Raw genomic sequence first — 18,194 nt, forward strand, 5'->3', positions numbered from 1 at the left:
GTTCGTTATTGACATGAGTACTAAGCATTTGAGTGGTAAATGGCCTGCATTTGTATAGCGCTTTACTTAGTCCCTAAAGACCCCATTCAGTCATTCACCCATACACACACACACACACACACACTGGCAATGGCAAGCTACATTGTAGCCACAGCTGCCCTGGGGCGCACTGACAGAAGCAAGGCTGCCGGACACTGGCGCCACCGGGCCCTCTGACCACCACCAGTAGGCAAACATGGGGTTAGTATCTTGCCCAAGGATATTTGGCATGCAGCCAGGAGGCAGCCTGGGATCGAACCACCAACCTTCTGATTAGTGGCTGACCTGCTCTGCCACCTGAGCTACAGCCACCCCATGTGTAGTAGAATAAGAGTTAAAAAAAAATAGGAACGATAGGAATTCTGTCAATTCCTGACCCATTTATTTTGAATTGAACTGATGACCCTTCACTTTGTCACATTCTGCAGTTTCACTGATGACCATAAAAATAAGTTATTGCTTGTATTTTACTTATATTTGTCTACCAGAAAGTAAAAGAAATCAAAAGCATGTTATCCCACAGAACACTTGTGTATACTGTCAATTTTATCCACAAGAGGTCTAACAATCTTACAAACCTAAAACCAATGCAATATGCCATTTTACACTACTTCTGAAACACTTCAAAAGTTTGGAATTACATTAGGAATTACTTCAGTTACAAAAGAAAACTCAAGCAGAATGGAAAATCAATTTGAGCTAAAGTCCCTGGGACCATAAGGAATTGTAGGTCTTTTGTAAAGAAATAATTATGGACTGCAAGTAAAAGCTTACTCACTTGGATATATAGGAAGATGCACTTAGTAGCGACTGGCACCTTTATGAATTATGTAATTATAAGCAATAAACATTTAGTTGTTTGTTGATGTACTTGTCAACAACTGAAACTCCTCAGAGGAAACAGTAAGATCCCATTTGTAATTTTCAAAAACACAGCGTGACTTAATGTCAGAATTATTAAAAGTACACTAATAAACAGAAACATGTGTGCGCTGTTTGTTAGTGGAGGTTATAACAGAGGGCTACACTGGCGAGATCCACACCCATCCCTCCTGTTGCACGAGTCTTCTTGTACTACGGATGATGTCATCTTTGACTGGGAAGGGGAGGAGGGACCCCGGTGCCTCCAGTGCCTGCAGAATCTGCATCAAGCTAGTGTGAGGTAACTAGAGAGAAACAGGAAACACGACCATCTGTCTTCAAAATCAAGCAAGTGTTTGAGTGTTCGATTTAATTTGACACGAATTCTTGATGACATAACGGCTAATGGTAGGCAGTGCAACAAGATTTAAATGCAAGAATAAAATTTTTTTAAAAAGCCAGAAGTTTTTGTTTGTGTAATTGTTTGTTTTGTTTTTTTGCTTTGTTTGCATATTTTGTTTGTTTTTTCAGTTATGTGACCATTAAGCATTTTGTATTTCTAAACTTTTCAACACAGATAACCCCTGTTAGCTGGGCTTGACTACCAGTTACATAATGGCGCAACTGCCCCATCAGACTTGAAAATTTGTGAAATTAAATGGAATGTGCAAAACGGAAAAACAAGGTAAACTTCGATGACAAGGGAAAAAACTATTTTTTCTTGGATTCACAAAAGTTTACATTCTATCATTTATTTATTTCCAAAGCACAAAAAAGGGAAAAGTCAAGAAGCCGCAAGCTGACCCATTTATTTTGAAAGGCTTGACCGGAGGTGGTTGAAGGTTAGCCTAGCTCGTAGCTTTTGTCAGTGGGAGGATCTCTGCCTGCCTGCCCCGTTTCTCAACACCCACTCTGTAAATTTAGCGAACACTGCAGCAAGAAGTGTGTCTGTGTGTGTCACGATCAAGAGGAAGGAGCAAGCAGGGATTAAGATTAATTAAAACCTCTCGTCCGGCTGGTGACAGGTAAATACGAACCGGAGCCTGTGGTTTGACTCAAAAAAAAAACAATCCGACTGTCTAATTATAGCTCACTTACTTGGGTGAAAGGGACAAGGTGGTGGCTTTTTCTCCTACTAACATTCGCCTTTTCTCGGGTGGATGACACTTTAATTCCTGACATCGCTGTAATTTACAGTAAGGTCTAAGCAGCGAGGTTGTAGTTGGCGGGGTGTGTTTCTGTACAACTGTTGATAGCTTCATTGCTGGTAGTTTAAAAGTGACGGCACCAGATCAGATCCCGTCGGTATGTTCTCACTGTTCCAAGTGCTGCGACCTCAATAAGGCTAAGCAGTTCCTTATGGCAAATTTCCAAGTGTACCATTCCTGGGAACACTTAATTTTCTCATTGTTATGATTCAGGTTTCCTGTTTAAACTACAAACAGTGCTTTTCAAATATACTGAAAGAAATGTGGAGGATGAACTTTGGACTAATAATGTGTAAATAAGTGAAAATCCAGCCCTGTTACTGGGGATTTAATCTACAATAGAGAAACATATATTGGATAACCTCATACATGTTTTCCTTAGTTTGTTGAAATTAATTAGAAAGCTAACCAAAATTCTTGATGCACCTGAGTCAGCTGACTGGTCTGCAGTCTGAAAGCCAATAGCAGCTTTTAGCACTTTTCTCTATTCTGATTGTTCTTTCTATCCTCAATTTCGTTGTTTGCCAGTGTGAAGTGAAAGGCATTTCTGGCAGATTTATACCTCTAATATTGGAATGTCTTTGAAATGTAGATGCCACATGTGTACTAAATGATTAGTCCCTTGGATGGGTGCAGTGATTTATCACCAGGTGGCCTGGAAGTCATTAGAGACTTCTTCTCTATCACTAAACTAGGCTGTCTGGCTGTAGTTTCAGATTCATCTGCTGAATCTCAGGAAGAAAGCAACTTGGCTTTTATCTCAAAATCTCAAGGCAGCTCTTCAAGACATTAAAATCTCTTTACGTTCAGTTTAGAATATGGATTTTTTTTTTAAAAAAACTCTGGCCGTCTAAATGGCAGATTACAGTTCGTGTGAACTACCTGCAGGGTTTTGTTTTTTTATTTTTATTTTATTTTTTTCAAAAAGTGTGAAAATTGTTTAAGCAGCTAAGTCTCATTTGTGCTAACCCATGGTACACACGAAGTTCATCCATCCATCCATCCTCTTCCACTTATCCAATTCAAGGTCACAGCAGGGCCTATTCCAGCTACATATGAAGTTGTTGTTCTAATTTTTTTAAATTTGATTTTGAAAACAATCCAAGTGCTGTTGCACATGAATGGATTATTTGACTGGTCTGTTGACAGACAGACCAGTTGCTCTGTCATCAAGCGAAAAACAAAATGTAAACACTTTTTTAAAGTTTCACAATTATTGAAATATCTTTGAATTTTGTAGAGAACAAGATATGTGAAGTTGGAATTCCACAAATTTTAAGAATCAAGTTATTGTTTTGTTTGTTTTTTAACATTAATAGTTTATTTTTGATCAAATGATTTTAAAATAAATATCTTTTAGGTTTGGACTCTCCCGTGTAGGAACTCATTAGCTAGCCTTGTGGCTTAGCCTCTTTGGGCAATGACACTTTCATTTCTGTCCACCAGTCAATGTTTAGAAATGCAAATACATTTTATAAAAGTTAATAAAAAGCATCAGTGCCTTCAGATAACAGACAATTGTTCTCCATTGCAATTTTGCAAATGGCATCCCTCTTTTGACTGTTTACCTGTATGCAAACGAAGCCTGTTCAAATATGTTTTGTAAACTAGCACTTGGAATATAAACAGAAAATTTTCACTACCAAAAAACTCTGTCCTTCTTACCTACAGATTCTAGAAATGCTCATAGAGATTGTGAAGTGCCAGTGAGAAAGAAAACAGCCTGAAAGCTTAGGCTGTGCTCTGAATAACTGACAGATTTCTACTATTGCAAGCCAATCAATTACTCATTTATTTGAGAAAATATTGGACAAGTATTGAGTAGTTATTATCATTATTATGACTTTAAAGATGAGAACAGTTGGCTTCTAAAGGAACAGACAAAAAACAAACTCAGGGAAACTCAGTCCTCTTGGCCAACAAGTCATCCCTGTTTGGCTGCTCATGACCTGAGTTACTGAAGAGAAGTGAGTCCTATGGTAGCTGTTCTCTCTCAGTGTATCCGCTGCTTCTTGCCTTAGAGTTTGCCAGCTGACTGAACTCTGTTGTCTTCCCCTACTTCCTCTCAGCAGGCTTCAAGAGCAAGAGTGTCTTCCTTTGTACTTTTAAAGTCGTGACTGCTTGACAGAAGCAATCTATCTAGGTCATTAATCAGCTGATTATGGTGATCAAACAAGTTTTTGCTGCATGAGACTCCACCTATGTAATTGTGTTGAAACTGCAAACACCTGAAGGAACTTTATTTGCTTTTCTGATCACATGCTTATACTGTTGTTATGAAGTGATAGGCAGTTAGTTTAGTTTATTAAAATCGACCTTCCAGACTCTGCCAGGCCATAACTTTGGCTTAAAGCCATGATTTTCCTGATCTCTTTATCACAAAGCGACCTGAAAGTTGGTACAACTTGGTACAAACCTACAGAACTGCAGCAAGAAAAAAACAACTTATTTCCCAAAATGTCAACAGTCCTTTAATGCATAAAAATCTCTGTTTAGTTTACAATCACCTGGTCGTCTTCATATGGATTAATTGTCCATTGCTGTTAAGAGGCCTAACGAAAGCTATCATATTTGTTTTTTGGTTTGTTTGTTTTTTAATGTCTTGGGCATAGCTGATTTTGGCACATTTGACCATTTCCTTGGGTGTAGCATATGGTCATGACTCGGTGAGACTCAGAAGCTGGGGTTTTTGTGCCCAAAGAATGTGAGAGGCTGACTTGATCTCCTCTGTGTGTTCCTGCTCTTGTGTAATGCAGATCGGCATTGAAACATTTCGTTTTTTTGCGCTGTAGTCAACAGCTTATAGTAAGAGGGCTATATTTGATCAATAAGTACTAGATATGAAATGGCTTGAAGGTCTCTTTCAAATTCCTCCGTGTAATCTTTAATCTTGGTAGATGAGATGTGTGTAGGTGGTGCTGACAGCTGGTCCTGCGGGCTGTCTGCTCTATGTCATACACAGCCTTTGCCAGTTTATGAACTTTGTCCCATTTCTTAGGTTGCCTCGTGCAGAGGTGCAGCTAATTCCTGGGTGCCCTTAGATCTAAAGGTTTCTGGACTGTTTCAGGACTGCACCTCTTGAGGATAGAAGGCACAAGTTGTCTGTTATTGTGAGTTGCGGTTCAGGTGCAGAAGTTGCTTGAGGACATTTTTGTAAAAGGCAAGCCCCTGAAGTACATTAAAAGGCCTTTTTCTTCTGTAGTTTGGAGCTACTCTGAAGACATTCAGGCTAGATGGGAATGAATGTTTCTCTGTCAAACTGAGTCAAAATCCAGTCTGGCTTTTATTATTCTGTTAGTTATAAAACCTGTTTCTACAACCAGAGTTGGACAGAGCTCCTTGACAACTCCTGTCTGTGTCAGATTTTTTTTTTTTTCTTTTACTGTAGTGCACACTATCAGTCCTGTGACCTTGTTATATGTGCAAAACAATCCTGATGGGATTCATTTCCTGTTATATGTTTGCAGGACATGAGAACAAAAAGTCATCATCGCTGTAGTCTCAGGAACAACATGTTTGTTAATAGCTGGATGTTCGTGTATGTTCAGCATTGTTATTGATATCAAACTCACATGAGCAGAGAGAGGCAGCTCTACCTCAGCGGTCAGGGTCACGCTCTACTCTGCAGTAACTCTGTTCAGCTTGTTGCATAACTCCTGTTGGCCCTTAAGCCTCAGGAAACCTCCTTAGAGAAGGATTGAGGTGGCGTGTTCATTAACCCGGGGCATTGCTCAAATAGTTGTACAGAGTAATGGTGCTTTGCTTTCCCTTTTAATGGTTGTCTTTGGACCAAGTCTTATGACCTAAGTCTTAGACTTAAGACTTAAGTCTTGTTTTACACTTTATCCCCTTCATAAGGACGCTATGCTAAAAATATTTATTCGTGTTTGTTGAATTTTGGTTTGTATTTAACACCTGTTTCATGATGAAATAATAAGATAAATAAAAAAATACATAATAAGTTATTAGAATCATTTTTCGTTCATTGACTGGATAATTAAATCTAGGTCATTTATACCTCTTGATTATATGTGAACAGCTTACCAACTGAAATATTCATCATAATTATTTAAACTTTGATACTTCTCTCTTTTTTTGTGGATGAACAAACAAGATATTCTTACATGTTGGGGGATTTGGAGAGTAAGTGGATTTCGTTACCTTTGGACAGAGTGGCATAAGCTGTTTTTCCCTTAATTCCAGCCTTGAGGTAATTCTGTCTGTACTATCCCTTCATATTTTAACAGACAAGTATAATGTTAGCAGTTCACTCTTATTACCCTTAACAGTATTACTGTTAAATGCATAGCATTTGTAGCCTAATCTAATTTTCAATGCCTGCTACTAGACTTGCCTTTTGAAATACCTACAACTTGACAACAAATACATAAGAGACCATAAAAATGCAAGCTATTGCTTCAGAGCAGTGGGTTTTAATCTTTTTGTGCCAATTTCCAGGCTTCACAGGAAAACCTTTTGTCATGTGTTTGTTTTCTTGGTAAATTGTTTGTATGTAGATAATTGTCATTTTTGTGCTGTTCTTTGTTATTAACCAGGAAAGTGGTCACTGCATTTCTTGACACCAAGTGCAAACAGTAGAGTGGAAATTGTTCCTCGGTTGCTTTTGGGCTCATTTGTCTTAGCATGAGATGAACTGTGAAAAATTAAATGCAGCCTATAGTAGTGCTTTTTTTTTTTTTTCCTGTTTTCCTTCAGGGACCACATAACGCGTTAGCAAGAACATTGTCTTTACAGTGTGGCTCACAGTGTAATGCAGAAATCTTATAAAGTCCTGATAGACAGGATATTGTTCATTCTTTTCAGATTTTTCTTGTAGTTTAATGAAATCAATCTTTTTCTTCAGGCCTGCATTTCAGTGAAATAAATGGAAAGGGACTCCTCGGTTTGAACTGCTATTAACGCAGTCTGCGACCAGGAGTTGTATTGTTTCAACAGAACTCGGCCCTTTATGAAAACAACACAAGGTTCAATGGCAGCTTGTTGCCCCAGAGGCATAAAATACAATCCAGGAAGTCTAGATTTGGTAACAGATCTGTGAACATGAAGGTATTTCAGAGCCCAAAACAATAGCAGCAGCACTATGAGAAAATACCATGCAACTGTGGAAAGTTACTGTGGTGGTAATTATTTTTTAACTTATTCCACTTGAAATGATCCCTTAGAATTAAGGGATTGGCTACCAGAGCGCCTCAGTAGGAGACATTATGTTGCAATGTGAAGTGCAGTCACAATGAATTTTTGCAGGCACCCTAGCTTCATAACTAGAAGGATATTTTTCAAATAAACAAACAGGCTGCTTTTGAGGTTACCCAGAATGCAACCTTGCCTTTTTTTTTTCTTCAAAGGGTCACGACCTTGCTTTGAGATTTTGATGGGAAAAATAAAAATTTCAGGATCATCTCACTAGATAAAAGATGAATGTTGGCTTTTCTTCCAAGTAACTCAATCTTGACTCTAAGGTCAGTTAATTAAAGTTGCTTTGGTGTCATCCTGTGTTGTTTTGTTGGTTTTTTCAGGCAGTGTGCTTCTTTGATGTAAATAAAACTGATGGTCCTCAGCCAGCTCCACCATGATAGTTGAGTTTTTATGAACGTATTCCAGTAATATCTCTGTGCACGTTCAGATGCCTCGAGTTACATTGTGTACAGTCAAAGATATATATATGCCAGTTTATTTTGGCTTTTCCAAAGCTTTCAGTAAGAGTGTTAATTTTTTTTAGTAACAACTGCACCTGCATCCAGTGGGGTTTCTAGTCAGACACTAGTTGTGGTAAGCGATGCTCAAACATGTTTTAATTGAATCAGGGTAAGAAGAGACTTCAGTATGAACGTGGAGAGGATGAGCTAAAGTTTTTTCCATGCTGAATCATGTTGAACAGGTGTCATCTGGAGGATAGAGCAAAATCGATTTCTACTAGCAACCACCTGCCTCTTTAGTAGTTGCTGTCATTAGTATCCATTAGTCCCTAAATTGAGAGCATCAGTCATAGACAGCCTGAGGATTTGGCACCATTTGTGACTATATGGGACATTTTCACGCATAATTTCCTTTTGTCAACGTGTCAAGATGTTCTCTCACAGGCTGCTAATATCAATAGGAAGAACTCAATGTGCAGCTCCAAAGAGCAACTGTGTACATGTGGATGTATGTGAATGTAGGCAAACGTCTGTGCTTGCTTGCACGCGTTGCCTCTGGCTGCTCCCTCCATGCTCCGGCTCAGCCGAGGCCTGTCCAAACAGAACTACAGCCAAAAAAGCTCCTCCCAGGCTCCACAGAACAGGAAGTGGGTTGTTTTGTTTCACAGAGGCCTCGGTGCTGCTGTCTCCCACTTGTTTGGCTCTGAACCCATCATCTAGTTGAGAGTATCTCTGGTCCATTTGGCAGTCTCTGAAAAGCAAAAGATGCTGTGTGGTGTCTGTTGAGAAGTATCAGGCACTCTTCAATGCAGCTCATTATTTTTTGTTGTTCTTTTATAGCTGTCAAAGCCTTTTTTTTGTTCTTCATGAGCATATTAAACATGCAGAATAACTGGAGTGAGTAAATGGAGTGAGCAGCCTAAATTCAAACTTAAGTATTTGGTGCAGCTTAACAAAAGCTTTGCAGCTGCAGCACGGTTTGTGGGAAGTGTAGGAGTGGGTCCTTGGGCAAAAGACAGAAAATATGATCATACCCATGACCACAATTTCCATAGCAAGAAACAAGTAACCAAGTTGTTATTAAAACTGTCAACCGCCAAACACCCAAAGTTTCCTCCTGGTTATGCCAAGTTTTCATATGCATGGTAATGGAGCTGACAAGTAATTCATTCACTTACCCTTTTCATTTTGCTCTTTCCAGAGCAAAACTACTGATTCGGCCTATTTATTTCTTAACCATGTCCATGTAATTTTATTTTAATAATTGTACGTACTTCCACAGACTGTATTTAAATGAGCTGTTGTCTGATTCGAGGTCAGCTGGTTAGGTGCTGATAGAGATGTTTACTGGCAAAAGTGGTCAATGGAGGATTTACTGAAAAAGTCAAGGCAATATGAGGTTTTCTGGGTACCTTATGCTTCAACTCGTGTCCACTTGGAAAAAAGCTGAAACCAATTATAGACAGTAGCTCCACATGGCTGATTACCGTCAGCAACACATGGTGAAATGCAATTAAATTTCCACATTGTAATGCTATTTCTTAACCCAGGTGTTTACCACAACATAGAATGGGCAGTTAACCAGCTGTCAGCTCTTTTTCCTTCACTGAAATTGCCTCAATTTTACTGGCTGTTGTTTGACCTCTAATTTCTTTGCTTTTTCTGGAAGTCCCATGTCACCCTTACTCTCCAACTTCTAAATATTTCTGCAGCCACAACCCATTCAGATAATTAGTTGTGCTTGGGTTTTTTTTTTGGTTAAAATCCCTGGTTTCAGATACTCAGATCTGAAATTCTGTCAGTTTCTTCGTCTTCTGACTGTAAACTGTAATTATTTCTCCACATTTCCAAACACAGCAAACTAATTGCTAGTGATAACCTGCCACAGCATTAACTTTAGGGATGGGTATTATCAAACAGTCTGCAAATTATTCCTGTAGTAAAATCTGTACAATCTGTGGTGTCCCGTTTTCATTTTTCTTGTGTTTGTAAACGGATGAGATGCTAAACAAGCTTATTATTTTTATGGTTATTTTATGACTTGTTAAAAGGTATTCAGAAGATTAATTTTGCACATCCCCCCCCCCCCCCCCCCAGCTCTGCATGAAATAAATCATGTCTAACAAGCCGTCCTGATGATACGATATGAAACCAGCAACAGTTTAAATAATGACCTCAGTCTGTGTTTCATTGTGACGTCTGAAGAATGGCTTGATGCTGCTTATTGAAAGCACTGGTGTTGCCATGCATCTGAGCAGCAATTAAAAGTGGGCGTTGGGGCAGACTCGACTTAAAGTTTTGCCTGTAGCACAGAAAGATGAATTTCCCTTGATAAGTCGGTGCCCCTCGTGAAGAGTATTAGTGTCAAGACTGTCTGGCAGAAGGTGGATGAGGTGAGGAGCCAAATGACTATATGCACAGCTGCTCCCAGGCAGCAGGGCTCCAGCTCATCCATCAGCTGCACTGCTAACTCATCCCCATGCATCCCCAAACACACCAGCTGAACTAGTCTTCTGACCTGGGGATACTCCATAATGTTTCTTGATGGTTTGTGCACAAAAACTTGCAAAGCTTCTTAAAGCATAGGTATAACATTTAATTGATTTTGATTTAGGGCTAGGATGCCTGCACAGTACACACATGGAAACAAAACGAGTTTAGTGTTTTGGCTTTTTTAGGATGCCACCAACTACTCTAATTTCCTTACACTTTTCTCCTCCTTGCAAGCCAGCAGAGGATGATAACAAATCCCTTCATTTCCTAGCTTGTCTCAACATGTCTTTTATTCCTCTCCTTCACTCCAGTCTCATCCTCCATCTCTTCTGTTTGTGTGGCTTTGTAGACTAGATTTGGCATTGGGGATTCAAGGTCTGTGACTGCATTTTGCCGTGACAGTATGTAGATCAGAGCTTTCCCGAAGGTGTAATGCCGTACGGTCTGTCAGAAATGTCAGAGTGGTTGCTTTGGAGCTACACTGCTTGAGCAAGGAAAAAAAGCACTGTGTTCTTGATTTATCTTATGATCCCTACAAATAATTTAAATAACTACTATGTAAAATCCACAAATAGATGAGACGGTTAATGTGTTGTTTGACTTCAGGCAGACATGTTTTGAAGAACTTCTTCTTGTTGTTCTCCCAACAGAAATGGCAGCCATTCGGAAGAAGCTGGTGATTGTTGGAGACGGAGCTTGTGGGAAAACATGTCTTCTCATTGTTTTCAGTAAAGATCAGTTTCCCGAAGTCTATGTCCCTACTGTGTTCGAGAACTACATCGCTGACATCGAGGTTGACGGAAAACAGGTTTGTGCTATTTACACAAAAACTGACTCGATTAAAGTGATGGTGTCTCTCGTCATGAACACAGAAATGCTTTTCAATTATTTAGGCTAATTATAGATTTAAGAACATGAGAGTGTAAGTAAAGTCCAATCCGCCTCAATTACTGCTGCTACTGTCAACCTCTCCCATCTCTCACACCAGACAGTTTGCACTAATGTTGCCAGATGTACTATAAACACTTGAGGTTTTTGTTTGTTTGTTTGTTTTTTAAATAGTTGACCAAAGTAGGCTTCTAATTATGATGATGCAACTGCTGGCTGAGAATGCAAGTGTGAAGTGGATTTTATAATATTTCAGGAGCTAGCTTTCTGAAGGACTACATTAAACGAAATTAAAACAGGCCACAGGCACCAGTTGAAAATTAAGAAGATACATTTTTCTTAATTGCGGCGTAAATATAATCTTGGTTTCCACAAATTACAAAAAAAAAAATATCAACACTTAATTTTTTTATTGGGGTACTCTGAAAGAGTAGTGACCTTATTAGCCAGACAAGAGATAATGTGCTATCGACACCATTGTTTACGTGTGTGTGTGTGTGTGTTTTTGCTCCTGGACAAGAGCTGCATGCACAGCCTTAAACAAGAGAAAACAAACCTCTGTACAGTTTTTTGTGCGTGTGACGTCTTGAATCTGAGTCATGGGAAGGTGGTGAGGGTGGCGTTTAAACTGCAGATGCCTCGTTATGTCCAATCGTTTTATTTTTTTTCTTTAGCCAACCATCACTACACAACTTGGCAAAACAGGAAATGACTCTACTTCCCAGCTTCCTGTTCAGACGGGGAACAGGGATGTATCTTAGCAATCCCATTCCTTCCCTCAGGATCACCATCCTCATGCTACTGCCTGATAAACGTGCCTCACTTCCTGTCCTTGTCCTGGCTGCACTTCTTAGGTGAAGGTAGGCAGGAGGTTAAAGCTCTTGTTCTGGACAGGAAATTTAAAGTTAGGGAGCCATGATGCACAGATTAGAAAGGGATCATTTTGGAAAAGATGTGAGTGTCAAGTCTTTGAGTGTCTCTATGGAGGATAACCATCCCGTCAGATTTAGCTTCTTACACAACAGGATGGATTAGATTTGTGTTCAGCCCCAAGTTTTTAGCTCCTCAACCCCCACCCCATGAGGCAAAGATGCTCTCATCGTCAGCGGACTGAGCCGATTCCACAAATAGCTGGGGGGTTTTGGGTCTTTTTCCTCTGTCTTTCCCTTCCTGAACTCTGCAGCTTACAACTAGTCCAGTGGGAACATAGAGCTCTGGTTCCTCATGCAGTCTCAACAGTGTTCGGCCACCTCCCACCTTCTGCCTCTGCAAACCTCTATTTTGGGACTGTTAACTGATTTTTGTGCTTTCTGTGGGCAGACAAAAATCTGTCATTCAGCAAAGTTCTGGTATTTAAACTTTGCAAAAGTTTCTTTTTTCTTTTTCCATTGAATCCAATGAGTCAGCTGAAGAGCAAACTCAAGGGAAGCTGGGCTGTTGATGCCCTTAGAGGGAGACACGCTAACCGGTTTGATGGTTGCTAATCTCTCACTTTCCCTAATTGAATTAATCAGTGGTGTGATGGGATGAGCCCAGTCACCAAGTTCATTTCCACAACACTGACAGCCTTACACAACTAACAGACTTACAGTATGAAGCCCTGATTAGGTCAGAGCTGCTGGGGTGATTTTAAAAAAAAAAAAAAAAAAAAAAAGAATTCACTTTAAGATGAAGAAAGTAGTTGTAGCCAGAGGGGAAAGCGATACTATGTCAGATACTTCCAGCATTGTTTGGTTCCCCATATTTAAACCTCCAGCCTTTGGGAAGATTACTCAGATCCTCCACATGCCTCAGAATTTCTGCGTCATTGAGCAGAAGTGATGTCATGACTGGTTATCTGTTGCATTCGTCTCCATTAGTGGGCAACGGTATGTTAACTGTTTACAAGATAAGTCTGTGTTTATAAAGATGAGTAATATTAAGGAGCAAAACTGCATTTGTTCTCTGTTCCAGATGAATCCATGTTTTGATGTTGTGTTTTTTCCAGGTGGAGTTGGCATTGTGGGATACCGCAGGCCAGGAAGACTATGACAGGTTGAGGCCTCTCTCTTACCCCGATACAGATGTCATCCTGATGTGCTTCTCCATTGACAGCCCAGACAGTTTAGGTGAGGAAAGAATAATGTAGAGTAGTCTGTTTTAAAATGTCATATTACAAATGATGAATAACGAAACTTATAGTACTTATAACTTATATTCCATTAAAATGATCGTTCATGAACATATTGCTCTATCTTACATAACCAAACGTAGGTCAAATAAGCGAGAGAGGGTCCTTGTAAAATACCCTAATATACTTGATGGGATTAATGCAGCTAAAAACATCTTTGCCTCAAGGAGGCTGCAGAGCAATCCATCATGAGAAGTGTTCTGCACTGTGACTCTGCACTGCTTGTCCTCTTTTTATAGTTTTCCTCCCTATACTGAGTATTTCAGCTCACTTCTTGTCTTTCCTGGGACAGAAAATATCCCTGAAAAGTGGACGCCTGAGGTGAAGCACTTCTGTCCCAATGTTCCCATCATCCTGGTGGGGAACAAGAAGGACCTGAGGAACGATGAGCATACACGGAGAGAGCTAGCCAAGATGAAGCAGGTACAAAGGCCCCTGACGGTCAATGAACAGTGGAATGAGCTAATCTGATGCAGGTAGAGAGCTCTTGAAATCTCAGGCACTAAAAGGCACTGGATATGTGCTGGGTTGAAACATTTCATTTGTTAGGATTTTGTTTGACATATTTAGGCACGTGTTATTGACCCTTTTAAAAAAATAAATAAATAAAAAAGGGTCATGTAGCACTACCATCCTGTGAATGTTTGCAGTCTCACATTTATTTCTAAAGAAGCTACATGACAGATGACGTTAATCTTGCTTTTCCTGCTTCACCAGCGTACTCTGTTTAAGAACTGTCAGCTTATAGAAACACTAAAGGCCTGTGTGTAGAAATGGAAAATTCATTATTGTACAGGGTTTCAACCACATGTTTACGACATTAAACCACCAGTGTATATTAACTACAGCATCAATCTCACAGCTTACTGACAGTGACAGGACTTTTCTTAATATTTTTCGACCACATCAGAACTATGACAGGACAAATGTTCTAATCCAGAACAGCATGTGAAAAGCAGAAGCCTCAGATGGCTGTACAGTCAGAGCATGAAATATGATTCAGGGAAGCTGGTTTAATTTGTCACCGAGTATGAACGCTTATCGCAAAACACAGCGTTCGTACTGCAAAGAAGATATTATGTAATTGGACACTTTCTATCAAATGGCTTTACAAAATAAAATTGAGAGAAGACAGCAGGAGGAAGAAGAATCCCTCTTCTAGGATTGGCATGCAATCATTTAGAGTAAGAAAGCAATAGAAGAATCGAAATATAGAAAATCACAATGTCAAAAATGTCAATGTCAGTAACAAGTTAAAGCATGTGTCTCTGTCAAACGGATTTCATAAGATGTAAAAGATTTCAATTTGCTAATCAAAACATACTGACATTATAAATGATATGTCAAAAAAGCAAAATGTTTTGTTTTCTGTCACTAAAAGGAGAACAGCAAAGTGAAAGCCTGAATAACATCTCAGTTTTATGTTTTCACAGTGGAACCTGTAGATGAGCTTTTCCTGTCTGTGGAAATCAAGACATCAGTAGTCAGTTCAAGAGTTTGACTCTTACATAGTAAAACAGACATTGGTTTGATATTTGTAAGATATGTGATAAATGGCTTAGACATAAAGCCATAAACTTGAGCCCTTGATTCCAAGATTTCGTTGGGTTGTTAAATGAGTCATGCCAAAAAGGCGGTGAGAGGCACATCAAACTGTGCTTATTCTTTTGTTAATAAGTATTATGGTAGTGAGGGGGTGTTTAGACTCTTTAGACTGTTTTATCAGCAGTTCAAATGCAAAAATACTCAGTTTACTGTCACATGTATAACAAAAAGAGCAGTAAACGGTAAAAAAAAAAAAAGCCTTTTTTTGCATGAAAAATAATTCATGTTCTAAGTACAGTTACATTGATAATTTTGTATTGATTCTGCTTATGGAATGACTTATTCTTGACTGATTGTTAGTGCTCTAATTTCACTTTAAAAGGGGGGAAAAAATCAAGGATCTCCTCAGTGGTATCGTGATTTTCCCTGGAAAGTAAACTGAGCTCTCCTTCTTTTCTCAGCACTTTAATTGAGTCCCTAATGGTGTCTGATCTAACCCTGCAGGAGCCAGTGAAGACAGAAGAAGGCAGAGACATGGCTGGTAGGATCAGCGCTTTTGGCTACTTGGAGTGTTCTGCCAAGACGAAGGATGGTGTGCGGGAGGTGTTTGAGATGGCCACAAGAGCAGCACTGCAGGTCCGCAAGCGCAAGAAGAGAAGTGGCTGCACGGTGCTGTGAGCAGTCCAGACGCCATCAAATCAGCTGACCAATTGGAGAAAAATAACACATGAAAAAGGACTGACCTATTACCAAATGGATCTTTGTACTGTATCTCACATTTCATGACAAAGACAGGCAGATGAATTGAACATAAACAAACCTAATACAGGAAATGAACTATATGACATCTGTGGCTAGAAATTGATGTTTCCGTATTGATTTGCTTTTGTCCCTCCCAAAATCTGTCTTAACAATTTACACTTTTTTTTTTTTTTTTTTTTTAAACTTGGCTTTGGTAGGTCCACATTTGTATGCGGTATTGTTCTTCACAAGCTTCTCGGGCAAGTGGCATCATTCTTAGCTTGTATAAATAGGCAGTTCTGTTTCACTGTAGCAGTAGCGATAGAGAATTAAAGATGATATCTTTTGACCATAAGAGCTAGTGCCTTTTTTAAGTTTATACACCACCGTCTGTTTGTCGGCGAGCTTGCATTTCGGCTGAGGACCCCTTCATTGTACTGTAGCTCATTTTACAGTGTTGTCATTGTGAAACCTGAGCAAAGCCATAAGTAAAGGCTTTCAGTGCTCGTCAAGTCAAGCACAATAAATGGTTGCTTGTGTCATTTTTTTGTTGGTATGAAACATCAGTTTCACCTTCTCAATTATGAGCCCACTCACATCGAGGATAAAGAAAGGCAGCTGCTTCTGTAATGTAATGTGTCAACAAAGGAGTGTGCTTCCCATTCTGCATAAAATTATTCACATTCACCCCTCGTAATTGTTGCTAGAAGCTAGATGGGAGGGGAGGGAGAGGTGGCCAACTGAGACGCAAGCCAATATGACTCAACTATGCACAATAGCTGTTAGGACCAACAGGGAGATGACACAAGTGGAATCACATGTAGGCCACAGCCTGGTGAACCCTCCCTTGTTTGTTTATTATGAGTGACTAAGTTCAGCTCTTTTTGCTAAGTTAACTGGTTACACCCGTTATTGGAATCTTGTTTGTAATGCTGGTTAGCCCAGTCATGGAAATCGCATCCTGTTAGGCTGGATGTTTCCGGTTGGACGACATTCTTTACATGTCTGAGAAGAGCCACAGTGTGAGTGAGTGAGTCTTTTGTTTTTTTTCCTGGTGCCTTCTCTGTTCTGGTGTGCCTTTTTCAGTTGTTCTCTCCCAGACCAGATGGACTAGCTGCTGAATGTCAAGCTGATACTCACTGACAAGGTCAAGAGTCACCGTTCTGATGTTTTGTTTTCCAAGGCTTGGTTCTTTAAATAGATTGATGCATGGTAAAATGTGTTATTTGATGTATGCCATCATTTAAAAAAAAAAAACATTTTGTGTAGGACACATCTTTATCTTGTCAGATGAGCAAAAGAAGTTAAAGTTCTTGCATCATGTGAAAATTACAATATGGTTGATTGAGAAAACATCTGTATGCAACCATTTCCTTTGATGTTTTACTTAAAAAAAAAAAATCAGTTACAACCTATAGGATGGAATTTAAGCTCACTCTTTGGAAATATACTCGGCATTTAAGGATGTAATTAAATTTCAGTTCACTAGGACATGCCAGATCGTCCTCTAGTATCTGTATTTGCTCATATCCTCGCAGAATACTCTAGTGAACTTCCCCTGATGATAATAGCTTGATATTCTTGAAAGGCCCTCACCGACTGTCCTGGGGCACACTCTTTCACACCACTGTTGCTCAGTCATCTACTTTACATGTCCACTGGTTGCATGAAGGGTGGATTTCTTAATACGGTATACGTGGCAAAAACAATATCATCTGTGTTGCATGCAACCTTCTTACAATTCCATCAAAAGCGCCAAACCTACCAGTTATTGTAATACTGTGTGTAATGCAAATTTAAACCCCTCTGCTGGTGAAGCACAAATGCTTTAAACGAGCGGGCCAGCAAAGAGGCTACAGCTCAGACGAGGTGTTGTGATTGTTTTAGCCGACAAACGCACACAAACAACCTACTAATGTTCTATCCACCCTCCAATCTTTAGAGGGCGGATGCTACTTTTAACTCGGGACTCTGTGCACTAATATGGACAACAAGCACACCATTTGGGCAAGGGTAAACATTCATATCTCTACAACTTCTTATCGATGAAAACATTTCATAGTGGTGGTATGGTGTTGACGTGTCTTAACAAGCTCTCGCAAGGAATACTTGGGAATTAGAGATCGGCAGAGAGTTAAATAACTTAAAGCTGGGAGTAGAATCATAACAATTGAAAACGTTCCCATAGAGCAGCGGAGGAGCTATTGTTGAACATATCACTAAGAGCATGTACTATACTGCTGTCCATGTGTATGCCGATAATGTCCCGCTAAAAAATGTCCTTGCTCTATTGATGCATGCATGAGAAATCCATGGGTCTTTACAGTGCACGCACATACAGAAGCACTAACATCGCACACCTCTGTGGGAACAGCTTCAGCTCAGTGTTGTGCAACTTTTATTTCTCTCTCTGGAAGTATTTGAAATCAATTAAAAGGATCCAGATTTCTATAAAAGCTCATTGTAATAATGCTTTGTAAACAGAAAGTGTTGTAGTGAACATTTGAGCTGAAGTGAACATGAACATTGTTAATAAACTATTTTTGCGAATAGACAGACCGGTCTCCTCAGTCCATTCTTGAACAGGACGAT

General features: G+C 39.6%; 1 protein-coding gene across 1 annotated transcript; it reads left to right on the forward strand.

Annotated features, from left to right (window-relative positions):
• Window positions 1–1,768: 1,768 nt before the first annotated feature.
• Window positions 1,769–18,158, forward strand: rhoca (ras homolog family member Ca). Its single transcript, XM_004547591.6, has 5 exons — window positions 1,769–1,925; window positions 10,909–11,066; window positions 13,134–13,254; window positions 13,609–13,739; window positions 15,366–18,158. Exons 2-5 carry the CDS (start codon window positions 10,911–10,913, stop codon window positions 15,537–15,539), a joined length of 582 nt encoding a protein of 193 aa, XP_004547648.1. The 5' UTR covers window positions 1,769–1,925; window positions 10,909–10,910; the 3' UTR covers window positions 15,540–18,158.
• The last annotated feature ends 36 nt before the right edge of the window (window positions 18,159–18,194 follow it).

Source organism: Maylandia zebra, linkage group LG5 (genome assembly GCF_041146795.1).
Source record: "Maylandia zebra isolate NMK-2024a linkage group LG5, Mzebra_GT3a, whole genome shotgun sequence".
NCBI classification, from domain to species: domain Eukaryota; kingdom Metazoa; phylum Chordata; class Actinopteri; order Cichliformes; family Cichlidae; genus Maylandia; species Maylandia zebra.

Bases quoted from the DNA above. Each gene is read 5' to 3' on its own strand.
- rhoca (XM_004547591.6), top strand. From the start codon at position 10,911: ATGGCAGCCATTCGGAAGAAGCTGGTGATTGTTGGAGACGGAGCTTGT. The intron at 11,067-13,133 runs GTTTGTGCTATT...TGTTTTTTCCAG, and splicing joins TCGAGGTTGACGGAAAACAG to GTGGAGTTGGCATTGTGGGA. The intron at 13,255-13,608 runs GTGAGGAAAGAA...TTCCTGGGACAG, and splicing joins TGACAGCCCAGACAGTTTAG to AAAATATCCCTGAAAAGTGG.